Source organism: Equus asinus, chromosome 4, assembly GCF_041296235.1.
Source record: "Equus asinus isolate D_3611 breed Donkey chromosome 4, EquAss-T2T_v2, whole genome shotgun sequence".
Taxonomy (NCBI): domain Eukaryota; kingdom Metazoa; phylum Chordata; class Mammalia; order Perissodactyla; family Equidae; genus Equus; species Equus asinus.
This window is the reverse complement of record NC_091793.1, coordinates 21,527,612-21,554,183: the sequence shown is the minus strand read 5'-3', so window position 1 is coordinate 21,554,183 and position 26,572 is coordinate 21,527,612. Positions and strand designations below refer to the sequence as shown.

At 53.7% G+C, this 26,572-nt stretch overlaps 2 protein-coding genes and 1 long non-coding RNA gene across 13 annotated transcripts in view; all 3 read left to right on the top strand.

The window, feature by feature from the left end:
- FAM83F (family with sequence similarity 83 member F) overlaps positions 1-11,596 on the top strand; it is a 31,593-nt gene extending 19,997 nt beyond the window's left edge. The window contains exons 2-5 of the mRNA XM_014858934.3: positions 956-1,123; positions 1,640-1,761; positions 2,764-3,458; positions 9,879-11,596. Coding sequence (XP_014714420.2) covers positions 956-1,123; positions 1,640-1,761; positions 2,764-3,458; positions 9,879-9,928 — 1,035 coding nt within the window. The 3' untranslated portion in view covers positions 9,929-11,596. The remainder of the gene's footprint in view (positions 1-955; positions 1,124-1,639; positions 1,762-2,763; positions 3,459-9,878) is intronic.
- Positions 11,597-12,279: 683 nt separating this feature from the next.
- On the top strand, positions 12,280-18,988 carry LOC139045029 (uncharacterized). 2 transcript variants are annotated; one of them, XR_011502580.1, is made up of 3 exons: positions 12,280-12,414; positions 18,182-18,285; positions 18,851-18,988. It is a non-coding gene; the product is annotated as an uncharacterized lncRNA (long non-coding RNA). The 2 variants fall into 2 exon arrangements; XR_011502581.1 differs by lacking the exon at positions 12,280-12,414 and adding an exon at positions 15,164-15,289.
- Positions 18,989-22,777: 3,789 nt separating this feature from the next.
- The window catches only part of TNRC6B (trinucleotide repeat containing adaptor 6B), a 241,005-nt gene continuing 237,210 nt past the window's right edge, over positions 22,778-26,572 (top strand). For 2 of the 10 annotated variants that reach the window (XM_044779379.2, XM_044779383.2), the window contains exon 1: positions 23,242-23,477. The gene's annotated coding sequence lies outside the window, so the exon portion shown is untranslated. Of the gene's footprint in view, positions 23,478-26,572 lie in introns of all 10 variants that reach the window. The other 8 variants (XM_044779408.2, XM_070506833.1, XM_044779371.2 and 5 more) reach the window with 7 other exon arrangements.

The window sequence follows — 26,572 nt, the reverse complement described above, 5'->3', positions numbered from 1 at the left end:
CCCTCCACCATACAGTGGTTACCGTGGATTGGGACTTACTACATGCCAGGCATTGCGTGTGTGGCTTTACAAACGATCTCTCTAATCCTGACGGCAGATGTTTAAAGTACAGCGTATCCCCACCTCGCAGAGGAGGAAACAGAGCTCCTCGAGGTTCAGTGGCTTGCCTAAGGTCACATAAATAGAAGGCGGTTATCACCAGATCTCTCTGACCCCAAAGCATGCCCTTTCCTCTGCGTCATGTGCACAGTGCTGGGGGCCAGCAAGAAAACCCTGCTGCTGGAGCACAGGAAGGGTGTGTAGGACAACGGAGGATGCTAAGGAAGGAAAGGCAGATCTGCCTCAGGCTGCAGAAGGCCTCGCCTTCCAGGATGGGTAATCAGGACTGACTTTGGAAATCAAGGGTCTTGGGTACTGACTGTGATTTGACGGTGGAGTGGGATGGCCTGGACAGCTGGAGGCCAGGGGAGCTCTGGCCGGCCCTGCACAGCTGCAGGGAGATGCAAGCACTGAGGCCTGCAGAGAAGGTGGCGTGTGAGCAGCTCCACAGCTTGCGGAGAGGAGTCCATTCCATGCCTCAGTAGTGGCATCCTCTTGAGCCTGCTTGTTTCCCTAGGGCACCAGGACCAACGTTCCTCAGCCCCCAGAGCTCCCCTGATACGGCTTCTGAAGAGCTGCTGGAAAATCCCCAGGGTCGGGTGGTGGGGATTGGTCAAGGATGAGGTACGAGCAGCATGGCCTGCACCTCAGGCGTTTCCCAGAGCAGAGAGCCCATCTCCTGGGCTCAGATGTGCTCGGAGGTAGGTGGGGACGTGGAGAACCCAGGGGTGGTGCAGATGGGGTTCTTGACTCTTGCCCACCAGTTACCCAGGGCCCAGCTGGTCCTCTCTGGGCCGAGATGTGTCTCTGTAGGTGTTTAGACATGGCGTTCCTCACCGGTGCCCTCCCCGTCCAGGTCATTGCTGTGGTCATGGACCTCTTCACCGATGGTGATATCTTCCAAGACATTGTGGATGCTGCCTCTAAGCGCCGTGTCCCAGTGTACATCATCCTGGATGAGGCAGGCGTGAAGTATTTCCTAGAGATGTGTCAGGGCCTGGAGCTCACTGACTTCCGTATTCGGGTGAGTTGTACCACTGCGGGTAGGGAGGGAGGGCAGGAGATGAGATGAAGACTGCCTCTGCCGCTTCCTCCGCCTCCTCCCCAGTTCATGGGTTCGGGTGAACATCAAGGTCTCAAGCCCTTCTGTCTGAAATCTTGCCTCATGAACTGATAATCCTAAATTACATGCCTAGCTTAAATTTTATCCCAAGGCTGCTGAGACTAAGGAAGCAGCTCCGGCCCGGTCCTGGGGTGCTCAGCGTTAGTGTCAAGCTAGGGCTCTGGTTCTCTTCTGGGGGCTTTGGGAGCAGGCAGGAACCACCTTGGGCTTGTCTATGCCCCGAGCATGATTTGCTGGCTTCCTCCTGCTGTCCAAATGGGCTCCTACCTGTAAGGCCGCAGGAAGCAGAGGCTAGTGCCAACAGCAGCCAGCAGGCAGGGTCCCGTGGACAAGTGGGCTCCTCTGCCAAGTGGATTTAGCTCAGAGCCTTGTAGGCCCCCAACCTGTGTGACGGTGCGTTTCTCCTCTTCTCAACAGAACATCCGTGTCCGCTCTGTGACAGGTGTCGGCTTCTACATGCCCATGGGGAAGATCAAGGGGACCCTGTCATCAAAGTTCCTAATGGTAGATGGTGAAAAAGTAGCCACTGGCTCTTACAGGTGAGTTTTGCCAGGTCCAAGAAGGGCCCCGGAGGCCTTTATTCGTGGTAATAATTGTTCATGTTTAAGAAGATGCTGGACTGAAGCCCCCATAGTCGAGAGTTTAAGAGATATTGTCTGACCCGATGGCAAAGAAGAGCCCCCTGGCCAGTCCCTTCCCTCAAACTCTCTGGCTCCTGGATTACTCCAGAAAGAGGGTCAGCTGTTACTGGCCATTCAGCACTGCCTGCCTTTCATGGTTCACAGCAGCCAGCTGCATTTTGAGGCTAACTGTTAGGCGAGATAAGCAGAAAGCGAAATGCACCAGACCTGGGAAAGAAATGTGAGGCTGTGGCATGGAAGGAATGCCCCCCGCATTCTGACTCAGAAGTAAATCACCAGGAACAGGAACTGTGCAGTCTCTGCCCCCCAAGTAAATTAACATCTAGGTGAGAAAAAGAGACCTGGGCATATGAAACAATTAATAAATGGCCTAAGTCCTCTTATGTGGTTAGTTTGGGGCTTTGCAGACACCAAATGCCCTAAAAATTCAGAAACAACCCAATAAGTGATGGAATGATATTAACAATAATAGCAGCTGCAGTTATTAAATGTCTTTGTACCAGGTACTGAGCTAAATGTTTTATATGCATTATTTCACTGGAGTTCCACAGCAACTCTGGCTGTAGGCCCATGAGCCCCATTTTACAAGGCACACAGGGTATAAACCAGGTTTGAATCCAGGCCTGACTTCTCATGCCCCTGCCTTGCACCCACTGCCTGCTTGCTCCATTTGAGGCCCAGACCTGGAAGAAAGAGAAGATTTGGGTTGGTGGAGGGAGAGCACCCCAGAGCACAGGCCAAGAGGTGCCTTCCACAGGCAGAAAGGCACCTGGCCCGGGCGATGGATCAGGTTGGGGCGGGGGCAATGGGTGTGGAGATGGGCCTGCCAAGGGGCTGCTGGCAGGGCAAGGCAGCAGGCCTGGGCACATGCATCTTGCTTTTCTGTCCCTATGTTCCCAGGTTCACCTGGAGTTCCTCCTACGTGGACAGGAACCTTCTCCTTCTCCTGACAGGGCAGAACGTGGAGCCCTTTGATGTGGAGTTCCGCGAGCTATATGCCATCTCCGAGGAGGTGAACTTGTACCAGCAGCTGAGCCTGGCAGGAGGTGCTGGCAGGCTCGGCCCCAACTACTCCTCCACTGTGGCTCGCAAGCTCATCAACCCCAAGTACGCTCTGGTGTCAAGCAGCCGCTGCCCGCCTGGGGAGATGATGCGCTGGGCCGCCCGACAGCAGCGGGAGGCCGGCGGTGACCCAGAGAGACAGGAGGAGGGCAGCGGAGGCGGCGAGTCTGCCCGGCGCCTGGAGAGCTTCCTGAATGACCTGGTCACGCTGGAGCAGGTGCTGCCCCCCATGGAGCCCATTCCCTTGGGAGAGCTGACTCGGAAGGATGGCAGGGTGGTCTCTCACCTGCACATGGACCTGAAGCCCAGACCCCGAGAGGCGCTAGCCCGAAATGGCAAGGGAGAAGCTGCCAATGGGGAGGCCCCCCCAGCCAGGGAGAGCAAGCGCTTTGGCAGCAGGTTCTTCAGCCGACGGGCCAAGAGGCCTGCAGCGCCCAACGGCACAGCGAGCTCCTTCTCCACCGAGACCTCTACTGAAGTGGAGTTTATGATGGGGAAGAGGCCCAACGAGGGCTCCAGTGCCAACGTCTCAGGTGAGCCCTCCCCCTCGGGCCCAGTGCCCCCAGGCCCCTGGCCCTTATCAGGAGTGTTGCCTCATAACTGCAGAAAGGCAGCTCGCTGGCGTGGAGAGGGCAGGAGCTCTGGGGTCACACAGTCCCATTTGCTCTGGCCTTCATCTCCCTCGTGGCCTGGGGCCAGCCACTGCAGGTCTGAGTTTCAGTTTCCTCTTCTCTAGAAGGGGAGAATGGCGCCTGCCTTGCCCAGCTGTTTTAAGGATGTAAGTGCTCAGATGGTGGGCATGGGGTGGCCTGAGAGCTACGATTACTCCTGCTAGAGGCTTGGAAAGGTTCTCCTTGGAAATGAAGAAGCAGAGGCACAGCGCAGCCCAGTGGCAGGGCTAAGGCCCAACCCCCGCCCCTGAGTCTAGGGTTCATTCTACAAAGCTTGCTCCTTGCTGGATCACCTGTCATCAGGACCTCACCTGGTCAAACACACCACACCCTCACCTGTGCCCCCCAATGCCCTGACCCACCTTCCTCGTTTCTGTTGTAAATAGTTTGACTTGGTTCTTCCCTGAGTTTGTTTGATAAGTGGCATTTACATGCTGCTTACCTCTGGGAGAGATGGTTCCTGGGGGTGGTATCTTTCTGGCCATCTCTCTGGGATCCCCTGGAGATCCTGGCCTTTATCTTTCTCTCTGGAGCAGTTTCCACTGTAGCCTTTCCAGAGGCTGGTGGTGACAGCCAAGGCCACTGCTGGTGCCTTTTCTCAGGTCAGCATCTCTGAGTCAAAGGAGTTTCTGTGCTGGGATTTCTCCCTCCGTGGCTGTGGGGCTTTGCAGTGGTGAGACTGGGCTCCCTGGCTGTCCAGGTAGTGATGGCAGAGCCTGTGGTCTTGCTATGGGCAGCCTGAGTGCTTCCCCCACAGCCCAGCTTTGACCTGAGAGTGGCTTGAGTGCAAGGATCACAGCCCTCTTCTCCGCTCATTCCCTGGCCCTGCTACAGAGCCTGGCACACTCAGTCTCTGCTCCTTAAAGTTAGGTCAGGCCTGGGAGTCTCTGTGCATTTGGGCACAGCAGAAGCACCAGTGCTGTACCTCCACTTGTCCAGGAAGCATTTATTGAGCGCCTCCATGTGCCAGGTCCTTTCACATGTGCCAGGCCCTCACAACAACCATGGAGGTGATAAGTGGAAGCTCGGAGAGGTGAATTAAGTGGTCCTAGGGCACAGTAAGTATTAGTGGGGCCAAGACTCAAACCCAGGCCAGGGCCCATGTCCTAACAAGGAGGGGTAGCTGGCCCATCCCTTCCCCCCAGGCTTCCTGGCTCCCCCAACACCAGATGCTGCTGCTGCTGTGCACCTCTTGTTTGGAGGAAGGGTTGCCATGGTGAACACCTGGCAGGGAAGAGGGAGGGGGAGCCCAACCACAAAAGGGGCTGTTTCCTGAGTCTGGACTGGAGGTGAAGTGGAAGCTTTCTCTTCCTTCAGCCCCTCACCCTGAGGTGCTGTTTCCATAGAAACGAAAGGCCCATTGTCTTGTCCCTTCCTGCTGCCTTTCCTGAGTCTCTCAGCATCGGTTCCCCTGCTTGGATGACTTGGTGCTCTCTGAGTGTTTGCGCATGGCACCCAGGAGCCAGCCAGGCAGACCCGGACAGAGCCCAACACCCAGAGAGAGAGAAGAGCAAGCACAAGAGTGCGCTGGCACATCGTCAGGAAAGTCTGAGAGATGCCCAGCAAGGTCCCCCATTCCTTCTCCATCCTTCAGAAGAAACACAGAGTGGCCTCACCCAGCACAGCCTCTGCCTACCTGGACGGGCATCCAGTACCTGAGAGCCTGAAATTCAAGCTCCTAATGAGACCTTTCCTCTCCCTGCTGCTCTCTTCCCTCAAAGGCAGGGCAAGAAGCGGGGACTTCTCTCCCCAGAGGTCCTTTTCAGTGGCCTCCAGCCTCGCAAATGTTTGACTGCAGCGGGGCTGTCTCTGTGGCTCCTCTCAGCAGCAGAGGCTAAGTCCGGAGGACTCAGTGCCAGACAGTCAGGTTCCTGACAGCATGGGGACCCAAGGCTGGAACTAGTAATCCTTGTACGCTTGCAACTGTCATCAGGGAGGAAATCCCTTCAGCTGCTACCTTAGGGGCCCCCCTTTCCTACAGTGAACGTTCAGAACGTCATCAGGACAGACATGGAGTGGATCCCAGCTCCCAGTACATCAAAGTGTTCCCCATACCCCGGGTACATCCTTTCACCTCCAGGGGCTGTTTCCTAGTGGAGAAGAGGAGGGGTTGAGCCAGGGAGGGTTTCCAGGTCCCTTTGAGCTCTGAGTCTGACTCTGTCCTTTCTCACTGTCTCTGCTGTTCTCTTGTCAAGGGAGAGCTGGGCCCATGACAGGGTACGTGAAAGAAAAATAGAAAAGCTAGGCACTGACAGCCAGTAAAATTGCTTGATAAGAAGTATATAGTTGTCAAACAGCGTGCAAATTTTGCAAACCCAAGTGTGGCCCTTGGGAGAACCTTCGGAAATCCCTTTAGGTTTGGAGATCCAGCCAGGGGCCGCCTCGTGGTTTGAAGGCTCACAGCCCCCTCTACTGGCGGAGGTGAGCACCTTTTCCTTCTGGATTCTCTATCGCTGAGACCTTGCTCCTGCACTGGGTGCGCTCAGCACCTTTCCCCGAGCCTGCGGCCACATCCATCCAGAAGCCCTGACAGGCCCTCTGGGGTGGAGATCCCCACCTCAGGGAACAGCAGTCACTGGAGAGCCTTGTTAAAACGCGGTGACGAGTCTGCATATTAAACAAGTGCCCCGAGTGTTTCTGCACGCGGAGTCCCCAGAACAGCAGATGAGGTGACACTTGGACAAGGCCCCGGCCTCAGGGGGCTGCAAGGCTGGGGGAGGAGGTTCCAGGTAATGTCCTGAAGCCCCTACTGGTCCTCCCAGGGAAATCACTGGGAAATGGCCAACACTCTTGAACACAGTTAAGAGAAGGAAGGCAGGCCCAGAATTTTGCTGAGCACCTGGCGAGTGCTCAGTGCTTTCACACACAACTGACAACCACCCTGCCTTTTGACATCCTTCCCCAGACAAGACCTTAGAGGTGCAGAGGTGAGCCCCTGAGTCGATGGTTACACAGTGAGAAAAGGGCCGTGTGGTCTCTCCCTCCCAGGGCCTTGCATGAGGCATTATGACTGTCTCAGGAAGGTTAGGGCTGGCACCATTTCCCTACATCTTTAAAGACTGTTTGGAAGGGCTGAGGTCTGAATACATGATTGACTCTCTCGCTGGTATCCCACCAGTGGAGAGGAAGAGGAGAGTGGCATTTACGCCCCAGAGCGCCTCTGGGCCTCTACCTTCCAAGGTCCCCTGGGCTCACGCTTTCTTCCCAGAATTCTCTGAAGCGACTGCAGTGGCAGTTATCTTTCCAGAACTCTCCTGGTTCCCTTGATTCATGCGTGGATGGGCCACCCTGGCTGGCGGTGTGGTCTGGCTCCTAGTGCTATGGCCACTGGGCTCCTGGACTCGGGGACCTCAGGCTCACCTGTGTCATCCCTGGGGGCTGAAGGTCTTGGATCTCTCTCCTGGAAATCTGGGCCCCTGTCCGGGATGGAAGGTTGAGGAAGTGCTTCTGGGTTTGGAGCTCTGTAAGGGACCTGTCGGCCTCTAGTTCCTCAAGAGCTATCTTGTCAAGACGGAATTTCAAAATTCAGTGTCGCTCCTGAGGAGCGTGGGTCAGGCCCCAGCTGGTGTTTGGAGGCTGCAGTCTGATGCGGTGAACCTGAGCACTGTTCCCAGCCGGGTCCCGATCACTTAGCACGGGTCAGGGGAGCTGGGAGAGCGTCCTTCGAGGAACTGATCCCGCTCGGCTCTAGAGAAGAGGCAGGTGACCTTATTCTCACTGGCAGATGTCATAATCCCCCTGCCCCGTGGGCTCTCTTGGACCTATCCAGGGCTTACATCCCCAGCTAGGTGAGTGAGGGCACACAGGTCACCCAGCCAGCACCTATCGAGGCCGCTATTGTTGTAGGTATTGGTGAACCCTGAAGTAGCGCACTGCCTCGTCCTCACTTTATCCAGCAGATACATGTCTGTGCAGTGTCTGCTCTGTGCCAGGCACTGTTTCGAGCTCTTGGTACAGCGGTGGACAAAACGAGCAAAGTCCCTGCTCTTATGGAGTGAATACCGCACTGGAGAGATGGGGCAGGGGAGGGCAGTGACCCTTTTATAACGGGTGATCTGGGAGGCCTCTCTGACAGATGGGCATCTGAGCAGAGACTTGAAGGGAGGGAGGGAGAGAGCTATGTGGACATCCAGGGGAAGAATCTCCCAGAAAGGAAGAATGTAGTGTCCTGAAACCTATAGGGAGGTAGAGCCCACGTCCTTGTCACCTCTCTCCTGCCAGCTAAACCAGACTAGCCAGGGCCTGACAGACGAGCCCTGCATGACAGACAAGTCCTGATGCCTAGGCTGGCTCTCCCTCCAGCCCTTGCTTCTTGCCACCGCCCTCCTCCCACTTCCCACCCCCATTTTCAGTCTCACTCCAGTGTCACCTCCCTTTGAAGCTGGACTTTCTCTCCCAAGCCTCCTTTGAGCCACCCATTTGGGGGCTGTGTATGGGTTCTTCCCTATTAATCTGGCAGGTCTGAGTTGCCTCAGAGCCTTGCTGAACACCCACACATGGTGGACTCCCAATCAGTGTGCACAGAAGGGATGCTGGAACACAGAATTTTTCCTCAAACCAGTTCCTCTGTCAGAGGCACAGAGATGAATTCTGAGTATAAAGTTATGTCTCCAGGCTTTCATCCAGCCTAATAAAATGAGTGGGGGAATGGGACGCACGCCCTGTGAACACAGGCACTGCCCCCTGCTCCCAGCCTCGTCCGGGAAGGGAGAAGGAGCCGGGCAGAGCTCAGGCTTGGGAAGCAGGCTCCTCTCAGGCTCCTACCCTCCCCACCCCAAGCTGCGCTCCTTCCCCTGCTTTAGAATCCCGCCTCCAAAATGCTGCCACTGCCTCCAGGAGGAACTCACACCTGCTCAGTTGGGCAAGCAAATAAAACAAGCCACTAAGGAGAAGAAGTGGGGACAGACGTGTCCATTGCATCAGAGAGGGGACTGTGGGACGGCAGAATGTGATCACTTCAGCAGAGCTGCACCAGAGACAGCACCGCCGTGGAACATGACGAAGCTCCTGACCCTCGGAGCCCTGCGTGTGGGGGGCGCAGTCACCTGGCTCCCCTCCTGCCTCCTCTCAGTTCTAAAGCTGTCAGCGAGGCCTCTAAGGAGGCTCAGCTGGACTTGTAGCAAGTCCCAAGGAGAGAGTTCAGTCCGGCCCAGAGAAGGCAGTGGTTAACGGAGCAGGGCAGGGGGAAAGGGCTCCACTCGGGCCTGCTCAGTGTCTCTCTTGCTAATGGCCCAGGAGAGGAGACAGAAGGCACCTTGATTAAATTCATGGCTGAAGTGATATGAGAAGTTGGTGTGAGCACCAGGGAGATGACCCTTGCAAAGTGGGAAGGAACCGTCAGGACATAACTCGGCAGCTTCCACCTGGGAGAAAGGCAGCCAGCACGCCAGGACACGGATCCAACGGCCCAGCACCTCGCAGGCAAGCCAGGAGGTGCCTGTGTCTGCCTTGCAGCTCCCCGCTTCCCTCGACAGCAGGAGTCCTGCCCAAGACCCTGCTGGTCTCTGCTTGGGAATATAAAGGAAGTAGAAATGGATGGAAGGGGCCTGGGAGGAGGAGAAACGTGCTTCTCTGGCCTGGAGAAGAACAGCTTTCCCTCGTCCTCCTCTCCTCTCAGTGAAGTGCGTGCCCTCCAGCCTCTACCTTCACACCGCCTCCCTAAGCCTGTGGTCCACGCCACAGTGCCCGGCTCTCCGTCAGCCTGCTGACCCTTCCTGAAGCACAAGCTTTCCTCTTCCATCTTAGGCAGCCTGCATGGCAGAGGGAGCTGAGACTGGATTTGGAAGACCAGGTGCTGGCGCTGGCACTGGCTGGCCCTGGGAGCTGGTGGCCCCGCTGCCCTCACCTGTAAGAGGGGACTGATGATACCTTCTTGCAGCGCAGCCGCCCACGAGGACTACCTGAGAGAATGACCGGGGCTGTGCTTTGTAAGCTGTGAGGCTGTGCGTGGTCTCAGCTAAACCGCCTCTTGGCAAGACTTTTAAGTCATCGATTGTAGTTGTTGACTTGGGGTATGGATCCTTCCCAGCACCCTGCTGAGGTCAGGAGATGGCGGATCCCTTGATGTTCTGACTAGGGGCAATCTTGCTGAGGCTGTCAGGATAGTCCTTGTACTTTCCTGGGGACCCCACTGACCTGGTCTCCAGATCAGCAGCTTGGGAGGGAGACAGGGACCCCAGCCCCCAGATCTGAGGTGTGGGCTGGGCAGAGGAGAGGGGCTGGAGCTGAGTCCACCGAGCACTTCATTCACACCCTTCCTGCCTGTGTCCCTTGTCTCTGCAGGTAAAACAAGCCCCGGTCCTACCAAGGCCAACAATTGCGTGATTTCCTGAGCCACGGGCCAGCCGTGGGCAGGACCTGTGGATGCCCCCCTGTCCTGTCCTGTGGAGAACACAGGCCAAACTCTGCACCAGTTTGCACGTTGGACCCCTACTGGCCTCCTGCCCCAGCAGCCTTCATCCTGGCCTCAGGGACCCTGAATTCCAGATGTGAGGATCTGCAGCATCTCAAGATAATCACACGCCTCCACGAGACTGTTGGTGGCTGGGCAGGGGTCACTCCTCCTTGTTTACATGAAGTGGAAGTTTGACTAGTATCCGCTCTCCTTTATGCTTGACCCCCTCCCTCCACTGGGCCAGCCTCGCCCTGCAGGTCCCTAGAGGGAGTGAGCCCATGTCTTTATACCTTAATGTGCTAGGGACTCCAGAGCAGCCCAAGCCCCCTGACTACTCTTTCTCTGGGCTTCCTGGTGCTTCTGGGCCCCCAAGGAGGTTTGGTGGAATAAAAGGGAAGAGGACAGGGCTCTGAGCCAAGGATCCAGTCTTGCTCCAGCCTCCGAACTCAAGGTGGAAGGTGCAGCTGGGACAGCTAGGGCACTGGCTGCTGCGGCCTTCCTGGCTGGGTCCCTGCAGGCTCCTGCACTAGGCTGAATGAATGAGGGGAAGCCCTCCCCCTAGCCAGTGGCAGAATTTGACACTGCCACTTTGAGAGCCCTCTCCTGAGGTCTCCTTTCCGCCTGGCCTGCACTGTCTTGGCAGTCTCTGCCCCAGGCGGTCTCGGCCTCCTTGGCTATTGCCTGCTGCCACCCCATACGGTGGTTCTTCTCGTGCCTGTACCGGGGGCCGCTACCTCCCCTTAACGTGCCTTGATTTGCAGCCCAAGGCAGGGAGAGAGAGCTTGGCAGAGGGCCAGTTAGGGTGGTGTGGGAGACTGGGTCCTGCAGACTGGAGCATTTGTCCTGTCCCCCATCCCCGAGGTGGCCCTTGGTCCCCTTCACCAGCCAGCACTTCCGTGCCTTCTCTAGTTACATTTCAGCCGAAGACCAGCCTTAGCCTCCTGCCAAAAGCCAGGCTGTATTTAGAAGCCTCAGCCTCCCCAAAGCAGCCTGGCCTAATTGCCAGGACGCCGGGCCAGGGAGCCCAGCCTAAAATCGCACACTGCCCACTCCCCACTTGTGGGACTGGGGGCTCTGAGGACAGAGTTCTCGAATGGACAATGGAGAACTTGCCAAACTGCGGCTGTGCGAGCCGGCCCTGCCTTGGGGTGCTGAGGCTCAGCGCCCAGGGGAGCCAAGGGCTGCGGGCCCTGTGAAAGCACCATGCACAGCCTCTCTCAGCCTTTTCCTTCTGAACCAAACTCTTCTCCTGTGTCTTTCCTTCTGCAAAACCCCGGGGCACGAGCAGCAGCTGGGGAGGGCCTCAGATGTCTGTGAGGTGGCTGACCTAAGAGGCGAGCGGGGAGCGTTGACGGCGCTGAGGTGAACCAGGCGTCCTTTGAGAAAGCAGGAAGGGTGACGGCACCACGCGGTCGAGAAGAACCTGGCCTCTCTGGCGGTGGGGAGGGGCAGGGAAAGGAAGGGTGAGCGGGTTCCCAGGCTCCTCTGTTCACCCTGAGGTTAGCTTCTGAGGTGTTGGGAGGTGGGGTGCAAGGGGCCCTGACCCGCTTCCTGAGCTTTTGTGAGGATTAAACGCTTCCTGAGAAGTGCTTCCTTATGCACCAAGGCCTGGCAGTGTGGCACATGCTTGTTCTGGAGGGGAAGGAAGGGAGACATGGGAAACGGGGGGCGTGGTCACCTTGACAGTGTGGGACACGAGGTGGGTCAGTTGCAGTGGGGCAAAGAGATCACCCTCGGTGAGGAGAATGGACGCCTCTGGGGACAAGGGAGGAGGCCTGGGGAAGGGACCGGCTCCTGAGGGATTCCACCACGGGCGTCCTGTGCCGCCCCTAGGAGAGAAGCAGGCCTGCGGCATCCTTTCCCCTCCCCTGCCTGCCGGGTGGGAGGACGCAGATGGGAAGTTCCAAGTCCCTGCAGCCTTGAGCCAGGCCTGCCTTCCTGCCGCAGTTCTTCCCGGTGCCAAGATGGGGTTATTCTGACTTCCTTCACAGAAACAAAGGCAGGTGGGAGGCTGTATGTTGACGAAGCAACGCAGTGGAATGGGACAAGCGCTGGCCTGGGAGGCGGGGCACCGCTCACAGGTTCCTCATTCCCTCACAGAGGTTGGGACAAGATGGCCTCTGACCCCCTCCAGCCCTGAGATGCTCGGGAAGAGACGGCAGTCCAAAGATTGCTGAGGATCTTGAAGTCCTAAAATGCGGCTTCTAATGTTTGCTCGTCTGCCTGAGCTCCAGCCCACTCTGTTCTGCCTCTTGGCTTCTCAGTTTTTAGCACATCTGCCCTCCGTCCCAGCGCTTGCACATACTTGGTGAAAGATTCTCTCTCTCATCGAATCTCAAGGGTACATCTGGCCTTCCCAGTTGGATGACAAGTTCAAGGGTAGATCATGCCCTTGGTCCCGCTGCAGCAGCTTCCACAAGGCTGGTAATGTCGGAAGGGCTCCGGGAGGAACAGGGTGGAAGGGCACTCTCAGGGCGGGGCCTGGCTTCGCTGCTCTCCCTGCCCCCCCCCCCCCCCGTCCCCCCAACCTGCCCACTTTCTGAGTCCAGCTTCTGTAGGTTGAGTGTCAATGACTGGTGCAGCTCCTTGGGAAGGCTGGCCTCCGAGGAGCAGAGGCAGCTAAGGGCTGAGACCCCGGGGGCTGCCGCCACCCTGGATCTTGCCCCACAGGAGCAGGAAGCACCGGACTCCTGCGTGGGACTGGGAGCCTTTCCTTTGAGATTTGGCAAAACTTCCCAGGCTCTTTTGTCAGCTGTCCTCGGGTATGGTTAGTCCTATCCCTGATCCTTCAAGGGTGCCCTCAAGACAGCCTCCGCCAACACCCCTACCCTCTGCCTGTATAGAACTTAATAGAAAAGCTAGACGAAAAAGGCAGCCTTGAGATATGGAGGAAACAGGAGAGAGGGGAAGTGGGCTTTGTTTTTTTTTTTTACTGTGACACTTTTTATAATTTATTGAGTGCCTATTACATGCCAGTCACTGTGCAGGTTTCAAACTAAGAAAAGCTTGGGAAAGAGCCCTTTAGAGTTCACAAAAAATTTTCCTGTGTATTTGGGGTTTGAGCTTCACAAAGTTGTGTGTTGAGCAGTTCAGGTCTTACTGTCCCCATGTTTCAAATGAGGAAGTACACGGCTCTCAAAATCCCACATCACAGAAAACGCAGCTCTGAGCCTGCTCCTCCAGCTCAGGGTTTCTCACCTTTGACACTAGTGACACTTTGGAGCCACAAAATTCTCTGCTAGGGGAAGGGCTGTCCTACACACTGTGGGATGTTTAGCTGCACCCCTGGCCTCTACCTATTAATGCTAGTAGCACCCCTCCAGATGAGACAACCGAAAATGTCTCCAGGCACTGCCAAATGTCCCCCGGGGGTAAAGTCACCCCGGTTGACAAAGCCGGCTCTCTGCTTTGCAGCCCCAAGGCCCCCGAGCTGCTTCTCTGAGCTGCTTTCCTGTGCGCGCCCCTGTAAAACAGTCACCTTTTTTGGGCAGGACGCTCTGGCCCAGAGAGGCTGGTTGACTTGCCAGATTTTGCTTTCTGTGACTGACGTAAAGCATCTTCCATCTTTGTTCCAGTTACCTGGCTTAGCTCTTCCCTGCCTTGTACTCCCCAGAACAGGTGTGTTTATGTGCACACATCTGCCTCACTCCACTCAGTGCCCTGTCACATTTCGTCCCAATCTGTTCCCCTTCCTTCAGTCCTGCACGGAAAGCACCATGGGACATACCTGTGTGTGCCCAGCAGTGTCCCCAGTTCAGAAGGCAGTCAAGGCAGACAACAGAGTCTTCCACACTCCTCCAGTCAGGCTGGGTGGGAATTGCTCTGTGCAGTGTCACGACCACAATCTGAGTGAACATCGACAAAGCCCCCTTAGCAGCTAATTAGCCCTGCCATGCACGGTGGGTATCGTTTATCGTCTGGCTATGCACCAGTCTTTCCTCCCTGCCTGGAAGACCCAGCGGCTGTCACTGTGATTGTCTGCACTGCTGTTGTAGTGACAGGAGGTTTGGTGGTTTGGTGCAGAACAGGTGCCCCGGGTTCAGCAAGCTGGGCCAGACCAAGGTCGAGAGATACCTCAGAGAAGTCTGAGAGGTGGCAGGTGCAGACGTGAGGGTGTTCTTAGACTAGATCAGCCAGAGGCCTCACAGAGTTAGGCAGGCCTGAACTTCCCACCCCTCGCCTGTGAAGCTTCTGCCCTCCCAGCTATGAACTGAGGAAGGCCCTGCTTCCTGATACCGGCTCGGGCAGCATGGGCTGCCGCCCGGCACACGAGGTACCCATTCTGTCCTTGGGGTTCCTGAGCCTGGAGACCAGGACATCGTCTGTCTGGCTCACTGCTGTCTCCACTGTTGGTTAATACCTATTTGTTAAATGATTGAAAACATGTCAGCCACTTGATAGGATAAGCCAGCCTGGTTGATGTGGGTGCTGTCTGAGGCTCCAGAGTTGATTGTGACCCTTTCAGTCTTGTTCCGACCTCTGAGATTGCATGTGGAAGCCAAACAGGATTTTGCTCTGTTCAAATTAATTTCTCAAGGACGGGGTTTATCAAAAGTCCTTCCTGTTTGAATCCTCTCCTCTGGGAAGGCTTCTCCTTCGGCATATGTCCCCAGTGGACAGTCCTCATCTCCCAGTCGCTCCAGCCGGGGCAGGCCCAGGTCTCCAGGCTTCTCTGGCTGCTCAGGGATGACCTGTGTGCATGCTTCTTTCAAAGGCTAACACAAAAGCAGGGGAGGAGACAGGCCTTGAGGTGAGGAAATTTGTCCAAAGGCCCCCAGCAAGTCAGAGGAAGGGCTAGAATCTGGCTCTTCAGGCCCTCCTAGAGCACTGTCACTGCATCATGTGGCCTTTGTAAGTGACAGGCAGCTGGAGACAAGTTTTCATCAGAAAAGTGGCCAGATGTTAGGCATTGTCTGCACCACTAAAAAGCAGCTCCAGGAACAGATGCCCACGTCGTAGCAGACCAACTAGGATGTGCTACGGAAGCCAGCAAGAGTGTGGGGAGCCTGGAGGAGGAAAGAGGAAAAGGCAAGAACAGGCCGTATGCCCGCAGAGGCCACGTCCCCTGGGCACAAGCAAGGAAAAGACCCCAGCCTGTGCCAAGAACCAAGAACCAAGAAGCATGCCTGGTGATTCCTATTTCCTGCGTGCAGCCTGGGCTCCCTGGCTCATCTCTTCCTGGAAGGTCTTGGAAGTGAGGTGATTGGACAAGGAAAGGCACTTCGCTGCAGCATCTGGAAGGCTTCATTCATTTGCCCATTCAGTGGACATTTGCTGTGCGCTAGGTCTGGGAGGAAGGGTGAGTGAGGAAGCCCTGGTGGCGCTCATGGATTCAGGGCCCTGTGGGGGTGCCACTTGCTGCAGTCTTAGCGGAGGCGTATGGTGGCGAGAGGACGGTCTTCACAATGGACAGGCTCAGGCTGGATGCCCCACTCTGCCACCTGTTAGCCAAAAGAGCCAGCAAGCTGCTTCACATCCCGAACTTGTTCCCTGATGTGTAACTGGGGATCATTTTGGTCCCACTTTCCGGCGGCTGTTGGGGGTACAGTGCTGAGCGCCATGGCTAACAGCCAGAAGCTCAGAGCCCACCCGTGCTGCTGATAGTGTGTTCTATTGGGTGGTTAGTCATTTCCCTCTTGGGACACTTTCTCCTGGACCCTCTCTCTTGCTCCTTCCCCGTGTATTTGCCACTTTCATGTTGAGCTGCTGGCACTCATGTCTAAATGCTCGTCTACCTGGAAGAAGTTTCAGGCCCAGGTTTGAAAGGGTGGAGAAGAGCTGCCAGAGCTGCCGTTTGTGAGCCGCCCTGCCTGGCTCCTCCCCCTGCACGCCCATCCCTGCCTCAGCTCTGTGGCTTTGTTGGTTCCGGGCCTGGAGGAGGGCTGCAGTCTTACCTGGTTGTGCGGAAGTCCACAGCTTTTCTTGATTGACAGTTGTGGGTAAAATGAACAGTTTTAGTTTGTTTGGAGACTCCTTAGTATATCAAATACACAGTAAACCCAATCCAAAGAAACAGCACGTCCAGATGAGCCTGCCAACCTGGACCAAGCCCCTGGGCTTCAAAACCAGGCCTGTGCGTAGACTCCACAGCCTCCCAGCTTTCTTCTGGCCTTTGGTGCTCACTCACTCACTCGCTCGCCCGGTGACTACGGCCCAGGCCATCTCCCCAGCTGGACTGGGAGGAGTTCGAGGGCCAGCACTGAGTTGTGGCGGCGGACCCCAACTCTGGCTGTGCTTCCTTGGAGCACACGGCTGGAGCCCCGCGGTGAAATGCTGACACCTTGTGGCCAGCTGGCAGGGTGTCTCCTTCCTCCTCTGGGTGAGAGCCGACGACAGAGGCCAGGGGTCACAAACTTTTTCTGTAAAGGGCCAGATGGTAGATATTCTAGGCTTGGCAGACTTGAAGTGTCTGTCACAGCTCCTGCTAGGTAGCACTAGCGCAATCACAGACAGTATGTAAACAAGTGGGTGCAGCTGGGTCCCAATGAAACTTTATGGACACTGAAATTTGAATTTCATATAATTTCCATGTGTCACAAAATATTCTTCTTTTAATTTTTTCCAATCATTTAAAATGTAAAATCATTCATAGCTCGCGAGCTATGCAAAAACAGGCAGCAGCTGGATTTGGAGCACGATCCCTTGTTTGCCGACCCCTGGCCCAGGACACCTCTCCTCCATGCTCCCAACACGAGCTCCCAGCTGTCACACCTGGACCCTCACTTTGGCCTTGTTCTATCAAGAGGAACCCCCAGTCCCCCTCCCCCAACCAGCTTGCTGCCACTAAGCCCTCTTACCAGAAATTCTGGAGTTGTTGGTTTTCATCCATTTCATAAGTTTACATAAGTATCCATCAGATGCCCAGCCCTGTGGTGAGGGCCATAAAAGAGCCTGGAGTTTTAACCAACATGTATTTTATATTTACTTTTATTCATTCATTTGTTCAAACAAACACATTGAGAACTTACTGTGTCCCAGGCACTGTAATAAGACAGACCTGGTCTCTGCCCTGAGGGTATTCATAACCTGGTTGGGAAGATGGACACAGGGAGGCAAGCATTATAATGGGGAAGCACAGGGGGTGTGGAAGCCCAGAAGAAGTACTTACCTCAACCTGAGGGTAGAGGTTAAGGAAGGCTTCCTGGAGGAGGAGGTGATCTCTGAGGAATGAATGGGGGAGGGGAGAATGAGGCAAGACATTCCAGGGAAAGTTTCAGAGCCTAGAAAGAACTCTTTCAAGAGAATTATAAGCATCCATGACATAGTGAAGGTTCAGATATAGTATCTGCCCTCGAGGCCTCCCAGTCTGGCGGGTAAGCCAGTCTTCCACAAGCTGTGGTAAGGTTGTGGAGAGAGATTTAAAGAAGTTTTCTCTCTAGCTTGTAGGACTGGTTATCTGTGAGCCTCAAGAGGGTAAGCAATGGGAAGCAAGCACTCTGAAGGCTATCAATAATCCCCAGGGCCAGGCTAGGGGTGGGTCTGACTCCACATAGGGTGCTGAGAGCATAGGGAGAGGAGAAGTGTGGGCCTCGGTTCTCTGCTCCCAAAGCCCCTTAGAGGAGAAGGGGCTTGGGTGAGCTTTGCAGGAAGTGTAGCCCTCCATACAGGGGCGGGAGGAAGGGCATCCTAGGCAGCAGAAACTGCACGGGCAACTCACTGAGGAAGGAGAGGCTGTGGCCCAGCTGAGGGGCCGCCAGTAAGTCCTCCTGAGGGTCCAGGGGAGGGAACCGCGCTTTACTGTGACTCTCACAACAACCCCGACCAACAGGTATTACTTTTCTCAGCTCCACCAATTAAAAAACACAACCTTGGACAGTTACTTAACCTCTCTCTGCCTTAGTTTCCTCATCTGTATCTACCTTATAAGGTTGTCATGAGGACTGAATAAGTTAAGACATATAAAATTCTTATTAAGCCTGGCACTAGGGCCAGCTTCACGGGCATGTGACCTCCACACTGCCACAGGTCCCCACAGTCAGAAGGCAAAGGGTCCCACATTTGGTTTAATGCTCTGCTGTTGCTGTCTTGAAACTCTTAATAATTTTGGAACCAGGAGCCCCATGCTTTCCTTTGCACAGCCACAAATTATATAGCCAGTCCTGCCTGGCATAGCGTATGCTTAAAAACTTTAGGTTTTATCATTTACCTTAGAGTGTAGAATAACAAATCTGATTCAATGTATTTGCTTTAGAAATGAGAAGACTGAAGCTCAGAGAGTTTACATGACTTCCTCCATGTCTCACTGCAAGTGAAGAAACAGGCTGCAGATGAAGAGCTGAAACCACAATCTTAGAGGTGAAGGCAGGACAATGACCCGCTCCCTACCCCCACCCCCACTGCCCCAGAAGGCAGCATAAGGAGAGAGGAGCAGACAGATTCCTCTGAAGGAGCTTGGAGAAAGAGGTGGTATGAAAAGGAGCATGAACAGTTGTAGAGGTAGGAGGGAAGCTGGCTATTTCGGGAAGCCAGGAGAAGATTCTCAGAGTAAAATGTAGTGGTGCAGCCATGGAAACCAGGACTGAGAAAGTCTCTTGGATCTTGGCCACAGGAGGTCATAGATGAGCTTAGAGAAATGAGTGTCAGTAGAGTTAGGGCTGGAAGCCAGGTTTAAAGAATAAGGGAGCCCCGATGGTGGAGATGGCCACGGGTCATTATTTAAGAAAATGAGAAAAGGAAATAGAGGAAAAAGGACAGGGAGGAAGGAGGCTATTTTGACGGGGGTGGGAGGAAAGCCGGATCCCAACTGGGATGAGGAGACAGGACCTTCAGAGGCAGTAATTTAGCCAGGATGGTGCACCTCTTTCCCTGAGTCTGTAGGAAAGAGCTGATAAAGGCTATACGGGCAACTGTTCATTTGCAGGGGCTGGTTGTCTCCCCAGCTGCACTGTGGCGTTCTCAAGGTAGACATCTCAGGGGCAACACAGCGACATGGAAAAGAGCTTACTGGGACCAGGCTGCCTGCGTTCAGCCGCGAGGTTATTACCTGTGGTGACCTGGGGTAAGTCAGTCAGCCCTTCAGTGCCTCAGTTTCCCTATCTGGAAAATGGCAATAACCACAGTTGTTGTGAAGATTGACTACGACGATCCACATGAAGGCCTCAGTACGGTGTGTGACACACAGCAGTGTTCGTGAAAGAGTAGCTAGTATTAACAGCCACATCTCCTGGTTCTCTTGTGAACCCCCGTGGGTCCAGCATTGGCACACAGCACACAGGAAGGTTCAGTGTTTGCTGCTTCACTAGGAGCCTTTCAGGAAGTGTGGTCATAAGAAGTGAGAGGTGATTTACAAGTGGCACAGCATCTGTCACAAGGGCTTTATTTGCACAATAAATGCTACCAGACATGTAAGATATGCTTATGAGCATGTCTTTTGTAATCAGCACCCTCTAGAAAGTTCCCCTCCCCTAATGCTCCTGGCCTTGGCTGTGGCCACACCCACTGCCCAAGTGAGCAGTGTCAGCTGTCGGCTGTCCTCTTTCTTCCGGATTAGGCTCCTCTACAGGGATCTTCCCATGGTTATACATTTGGAGAATTGGAGAATGCTTCACAAACACTTCCAAATGTCTCATAGCAATGAGAGGCCAGTGCAAAGGGTAGAGGGAGCTCTCCTCTGCCACAGAAATCAGAGCTGGAGCAGATCCAGCTGGCTATGTCACACCAAGCTCGTGGGTCATTGCAGAATCGTTCACAGAAATTCCCGTTGGACTGGATTTTGTCCAGGCCAATGCAATGTGTTCAGGGATCACAGAACAATCTCTCAAGGGAAAAAAGGAAGGCCTGTTGCTTGGAATGGCTTAGAGCACTTTTGGTAGCCATCCAAGGCAGCTATCACTCATTAATCTGCCTTCCCCTCCAGCAAAACGCCAACTGTATAGAACACCACATATAGAGCTCTAAGAATAGGACAGCGCTCCAAGAACATACTGCACTTGGCCTGCATACAAGTGTGCAGGGCTTGATGAGTCTTTTTGCTCTCAAAGCTGGGTGGGTTGGAACAAACAAATAAACAAAAAATGTTTTCCCCAAGTAGCATGCAGAGAAGAAATGAGACAGGGCTTAGGAGAACACCCTAGCACGTCATCCTCGGCCCTGGGCTGCCTTTTCAGGGCATAGACTGACTCCAAGGCCTCCAAAGCAAAGCATGCCTGTAAGGCCTAGGGCAGTGAGCACAGCAGACCACCCCCCACCCCCGCCCCCCCGCCCCCAGTGACTCCACACTAGTCAGAGCAAGCCCCAAAGTCCTGTAACAGGTGGTAATTTGTCATTTGCTGTGACAGGAATTTGAAACCATCATCCTCCACAATAAATATTTGGTTGCTTTATTGGCTTCCTTCCCGTAAGTATAGAAAGTGAGGACAGGTTCCATCCGAAGCTGCAGTTCTGAGCAATGAGAGCTCTCAGAGTGCAGACAAGACCCTAGACCGCACCCCACTGTTTGCTGGAAGAAGAAATCCCTGTGTAGGTCTATTCATAGAAGAGTCTGGGAAGACACTCTCCTTAATGGCAGTTGGCTCCAGTAGTGGGATGCTGGGGAACTTTTGTTTTCTACTTTAAAACTTTCTATATTGTCTGGAATCTTTACTCAATGTTACTTTTATGATCAGAAAAACAGCAATCTTATTTAGAAATTATTTTCCTATTCTCAAGTGGACAAGCGTGACAGTTTCCGGCTTCCTGCTTTCTCCTGGAGAGGGAAAGGACAACGAGGTGGAGCAGAGAGAGAACTGAAGGCCCTCAAAGACGAAGATCATAGGAAGCACTGGCTTTGGCCACTCCTGGGTGTTCCTATCCTGCTCCCTGCCCCCAGAGAGCAAATGCTGCAGGTCCCCACACATTGCCGGCCTCTGGCCTAGCTAACCACGGTTCATCCTTTACTTCTCCTTGTAGATGTCACTTCTGGAGAGCCATCCCTGTGCCACCAAGATTGAGTCCTGTGTCTTCCCATGTTCTTCCAAGCCACCTGCATGTGATTATCTGTTTACCTGTTGGCCACTCCCACTAGACTGAGGTCCCTGAAGGCAGCAGTGTTTTATTCATCTGTGTAGTCCTCGTACCCTAGGAAAGTGCCAACAGGCTCAATAAACATTTACTGGATAATTATTTATTTGGGGGCCTTTTATGATCAGAGCAATTTAAGGGACACAAAGATGAAAAATGACACCATTTGTTTTCAAGGAACTTACAACTGAGTTGGGGAGACAGATGCATCCAACAATTAACTATAAAACCAAGCGCTAGTTTAAAGGCTAAAATAGAGGTACAGACAACCAACTTTGAAGATAAGGAAGGTTTTGGACCCTAAACATTTATCATTCATTGTGTTTTCTGATTCAGAATCTCCATATTGGAATGCTAGTATGGTGCAGTGGTTATAAGGATTCAGGTTCTTAGGACCTTTATTAGAATTTGCCTCATGATCTTTCTTCTGCTCTTCTGTTGGCAGTTGTCCTAAGAGGAATACCTCCCATTTAATCTTAATTGACGTTTGTGAAATGCCTTGTCTTCCTCTGCTGAAAGGCTGTAAGTATTGAGTGTTATTACTGTGTTACAGTGGTTGTTTTATTATTAAAGCTGTGCAAATGAGGTTACACAACAGCTTGGATGAGGAAGCGAAACAAGGGCAGTGATCCCACTGAAGCTACAGGGGATGGGGATTTGGAATGGTAAAATGTTAATTACCGGAGACAGAATGCGGGCTAGAGTCCAGCGCTGTGCTCCTGGAGATCACTGCTGTCCCAGAGGCTAGGGGTGGCTCTCTGGCAGTGGGTCCTGAGCATCCTGCCCTCCCCTGACTAGAATGTCGGGTTCACTTCGCTGAAAACAGCCGCGGAGGAAGAATCCAATGGGCGTGAGTCAGGAGCACACGTCTTGCTCGGCACTGGGGGCTACTCTGGAAGCTTTCCAAGAGCTGGAGGGCTGTTCCATTTGCATGCAATAAATTATTTATCTCTAAAGCAATTTATTCTTTCTCTCTCTTTAGACTCTCTTTCTCCTTGTTTCTGGCTCTTGAGGACTCTCTCCAAAGAGTGAGCTGGAGATGGTGGGGGTTGGGGAGGTAGGCTTGGCTCACAAAGATGGTAGAAATGTGCAAAGCTGAGAAAATGAACATAGAGGTAGATGGCCTTCTAGTCAGGAAATACCAAAATTGTTTAATTTAGGGTGGAGAGGAATGGGTGCTGGAAAGATGTGGTGGAGGCAGTGACAACCTCTCCACTGCTTTAACCCCCAACAATATCACTTCCAGAAACTGACTGAGGAACTTGGGTTCTGAATGAAACCTTCTTAAGATGTTGGGTTGGCTGACAGGTACGATTCTGGGCTAAGAGGCACTGAAGTACAGTGAAAAGAGCAAAGGCTCTAGAGTCAGACAGAACTAGGACCGAATGCCGGGTCCACCAACTGCTTTCTATCTGGGTGACCTTGAGCAAGCTTCCTAACCACTCTGGAACCTTAGTTTCCTATCTGTAAAATTTAGAGAATGTAAAACTCACAGGTTTAACCAGATAATCCCTGTAAAGAACTCAGCACAGGAGTTGGCACAAAGTAGACAACAAATGCCAGTCATTATCACCATCAACTCCAGGCCAAAGGACCAGAGGCGACCCAAACTCCCCAGCAAACAACTGTAGCGCAGCGAATCCAGATCTGACTGACGCGCCTATTTGCCCAATAAGGTACCAGGAAAGAACTCAGTGGAGTCGAACCAATGGCACCAGCCCTTGTTGGACGGGTTTTCTTGCTGTTCCACCAATAGTTTGAAGTTTTGACTAGAGAGTGACATCCTGACAGTCCAATGACGCACAACCAGCCCACACTCAGCACTTCGGAGGGGATAAATCAAGGAGCCGGCACGTATAGATTCCGTTATTAGGCAGTACTGGATGGAGAGAAAAGCTTAGGGGACACAGCCCGAGGGCGAGGCACTAACGAGCTAAAAATAGAAAAAAGACAATGGTTGCGCCAAGTGAGCTCGGCCGCCATCATGCTCTAGTTTCCCCTTCGCCTCTCCCGGTCCGCGACCGAGGAAGCGGCCTCTGGGATGCTGAGGGGGTGTGTCCCCCAGTGATTGGCGCAGGCAGCTCAGCCAATCCTAGCTCGTCAAACGGGAAGCACTTAGCCAATGAGGGGCGACGGCAGCGGCGAGGAATTGGAGGGGCGGAACAGCAGCTTGACAGGCACAAAAGCCAGCCAGTGAGAGCCGGAAGCATCCTCCCTGCGGCCAATGGAGTGGGGCTCTGGGCGGGCCCCCGAGTGTTTGTGTTGTGGTTTTGGGGGAGGGAGGCGGAGGGGAAAGTTTGTTTATTTTGTTTTTAGTTTCTGGGGTCCCCGTGTTTCTGGGAGGTGAAGCGGGAGGGAGTGACCCCCCCGCGCCCCTCAGTCCCCCTACTACGTCGCCTCCATAGCTGCGGAGAAGCGGGGACCGCGCGCACCGCAGCGCATCGCCTCACAGCGGAACGCCGCGCACTCGGAGCCGGCACGGCTCGGCGGTGAGTGAGGACCCCCGACCCCCGCCGCCCTTCCCTCGCCCGCGCACCGCCCAGTCAGCGCGGGCCGGCCGGGTGGGCGAGGACGCCCGCGGGAGCGCGCGGCGCGGGCCGGCCTGTCAAGCTGAGGCGCAGCGTGTGCGTGTCCTCGCGAGTGAGCGCGCGCGCGGCGGGCAGTGGGCCGGGAGGGCGGGAGCGCGCTCGGGGCCCGGCGGGGGCGGCGGCGGGAGCGCGCGCCGTGGGGCCGGCGTCTGGTGGGCTTGACCCGAGGCGGGAGGGACGCGGGGCCGTCAGCACGCAGGGAAGGGGCGCCCGGAATGGCAGGGCCAGGACTGGCGGGCGCGCGCGGCTCCGGGCGTCACGCGCCGGCAGGTGTGAGCTGGGGGAGGGCTTCCGGGTGGGCCGGCCGAGTCGAGTTAGCTTCCCATCGCCGGGGACCTCGGGCAGGCAGGGTCCCCGTCGCCGCGGAGCGTCGAGGCCCGTGGAGCCGCGCCGGGCCCCTGTCTGGCGACGGCGGAGCGAGGCGTCAGGCCTCGGAGCCTCCGCGTCCCTGTCCGTGTGCAGGACCTGCGTGACGGGGTGATGCGCCCTCTGCTTCCCGGGGCGGGGGTTCCCACCCCGCACCCCTCACTCCAGAGCCCTGCGTGTGTGGCCGCCTTCCAGAGCGGATTCAGACTTGCCTCGAGGAAACTTGGGGCAGGGGCCACATCAGCGGACCAGACAGCCCCAGGAGTGCTTTCTGCCTGCCCCTGAGCTGGCGCCTTTTGGTTTCAAACTGTTGGGTTTATTAGCCCCCCGTGGGCTAAATACAGCGTAGTGGCTGAAGACACCCAAGAACGGTAGCCTCTTGTCAGGCGCCTTAAGGGCCATCCATCCTCAAGTCTTCGGGCACAGAGTACCACTCTGAGTCCTTTCAGGCTCTTGGCTCTCTCATGTATCTTTTGGCTGTTTTATTACTTTTTTAAGCATGTGTGCTAGATAGAGATGGAGCGAGGAATAAGGCGCATTTCAAGCCGGTCATTTGTATTACAGTGTAAGCAAAATTGTAAAACAAAATGGGACGGAAATATTTTTTCCATAGTGAATAAAACGTCCTTAGTTGCTCCCCCCCACAGTTAAGCGTACCGAAAGAAGGTGTATAGAAATCTTACATCATAGCATTTTATGAAAGTTTAACAATAGAGGCTATTTCCTTCGTCGTTGTTGGGAATTTCAATAGGATGACAGTTTCCTATTGATTTGGAGAAGCATCAATGATCTTACCCTTGAAACTATGTTTATTCATTTGGTAGGGTTATGTAAATGCCTCTTAAGAAGCAGGACTTTCAGCGCATTGTCTTGCACCTCTACAGTGCGCGGTATCGCTCTAGGTAGGTAGTGGGAGAGCTGTCCGCGTAGCAGGTCCCTCCACTACGCACGCATCCAGAACACAAATCAAACTGGCTTGTCCCACTTGCGACGCAGGGATGATAATGATGCTTTTATGTTTCCTTAGTTCTGAACCATTTTAAGTACTTGTCTCAAACATCATTCTTTGAGCAGAATAGTTTCTGATATGGCTTAAGAAGAAATTTCCGAGCTGCTTTTCTAAAGTAGCATATAAATGTCTTGCCCTTGAAAAAAAATTTTTTCCTCATTCAAATGGAAGCACTTAAAAATGTTTTAAATCAGAGCAGTACCATTTGTTCAAATAGTAGTAATAATATTAGCTAACGTGTATGGCGTGCTTTCCATATGCCAACTTGTTATATTTTCTCCCTAGTCTTTAAGCCTGTGGGTTAGGTATCATTACTGTCTCATGCATGAGAAAAAGAGCCTCCAACAGCCACACAGTTAGGAAGCTCCAGGGCATAGGTTTAGTCTCAGGTCTGTCTGATTTCAAAATCTGTGCTTGTTCCCTTTTGCCCCTTAAATTTTCCAGAGGAAGAAAGGCGGAAAGGACACTGAAAAGTAGAGAGGAGTAGAAAAGGGAAATGCTGCTGATTAGGTTGCCCGTTCTTAACGTTCTTCTTAACTTAAGAATTTAAAGTGAAGTTAAACCCATTCTTAGTTTTTAGAAATTAAGAAGATTTTTACCAGAGTACATCTAAGCTTTATTTTGTCCCTCTTTGATTTTTATAACGATAAATAAATGAATTTAATTCAGAGGTCAAGGCTTTCAGAGTCCTTCGTGCTGATCTCTGCTGCAGTACCTTGCTGCTGTGATAAATCCCATGTGCTCTTCAGGGACCAGGCGTTATTCACTTTTGTATCTAACAGAGTTCGGCATGTAGTAGGAGCACAGTAAATGTTAGTTAACTAAGGAGCAGAGTTAAAAATGTGATGACTTCAGGTTCTTTTTAGCAGTTGTAATTCAGTGGGACAATAAAGTGAATAGTTCATGTGCAAAACACTTGTTCTACAGGAATACTTAAATGGAGCAATTCAGAAGGTCTTGGGGGGCTGGCCCTGTGGCCGAGTGGTTAAGTTCGTGCGCCTCGCTGCAGGCGGCCCAGTGTTTTGTTGGTTCGAATCCTGGGCGCGGACATGGCACTGCTCATCAAACCATGCTGAGGCAGTGGCCCACATGCCACAACTAGAAGAACCCACAACGAAGAATATACAACTATGTACCGGGGGGCTTTGGGGAGAAAAAGGAAAAAAATAAAAATCTTAAAAAAAAAAAAAAAAAAAAGAAGGTCTTGAAAGTTTGGCTCTACCAGTTTGCTAAACCTCCAGTTCTGCTTACCTGTTTGAGCTACTGTGCCATTCTGCTCTTGCTTTCCCCTCTGGAGTTCTAACAGAGGCGGCTGCGCTGACTGCTTCCCTTTACTGCTCAGTCATTCTTTTAACCTTTGCAGCCTGGCTCCCAACCTCACCACTCACTGTGGCTTTTTCCCTGGTTGCCAATTACCTAATGGTTAAATTTACGAAAGCGTCTTTTCCGGCTTTATCCTGTTCTGTCTCCCTGCGGAAGTCAGTCCTTTTGACTATCCTCATCCCTTTAAAAATTTTTTTTATTTTTAAAATAACATATAGTAACATTGTGTTCAGGTCTGTGAAGGTCAACACATGTATAGATTCCGGTAACCACCATCACAATCAGGATACAGAACAGT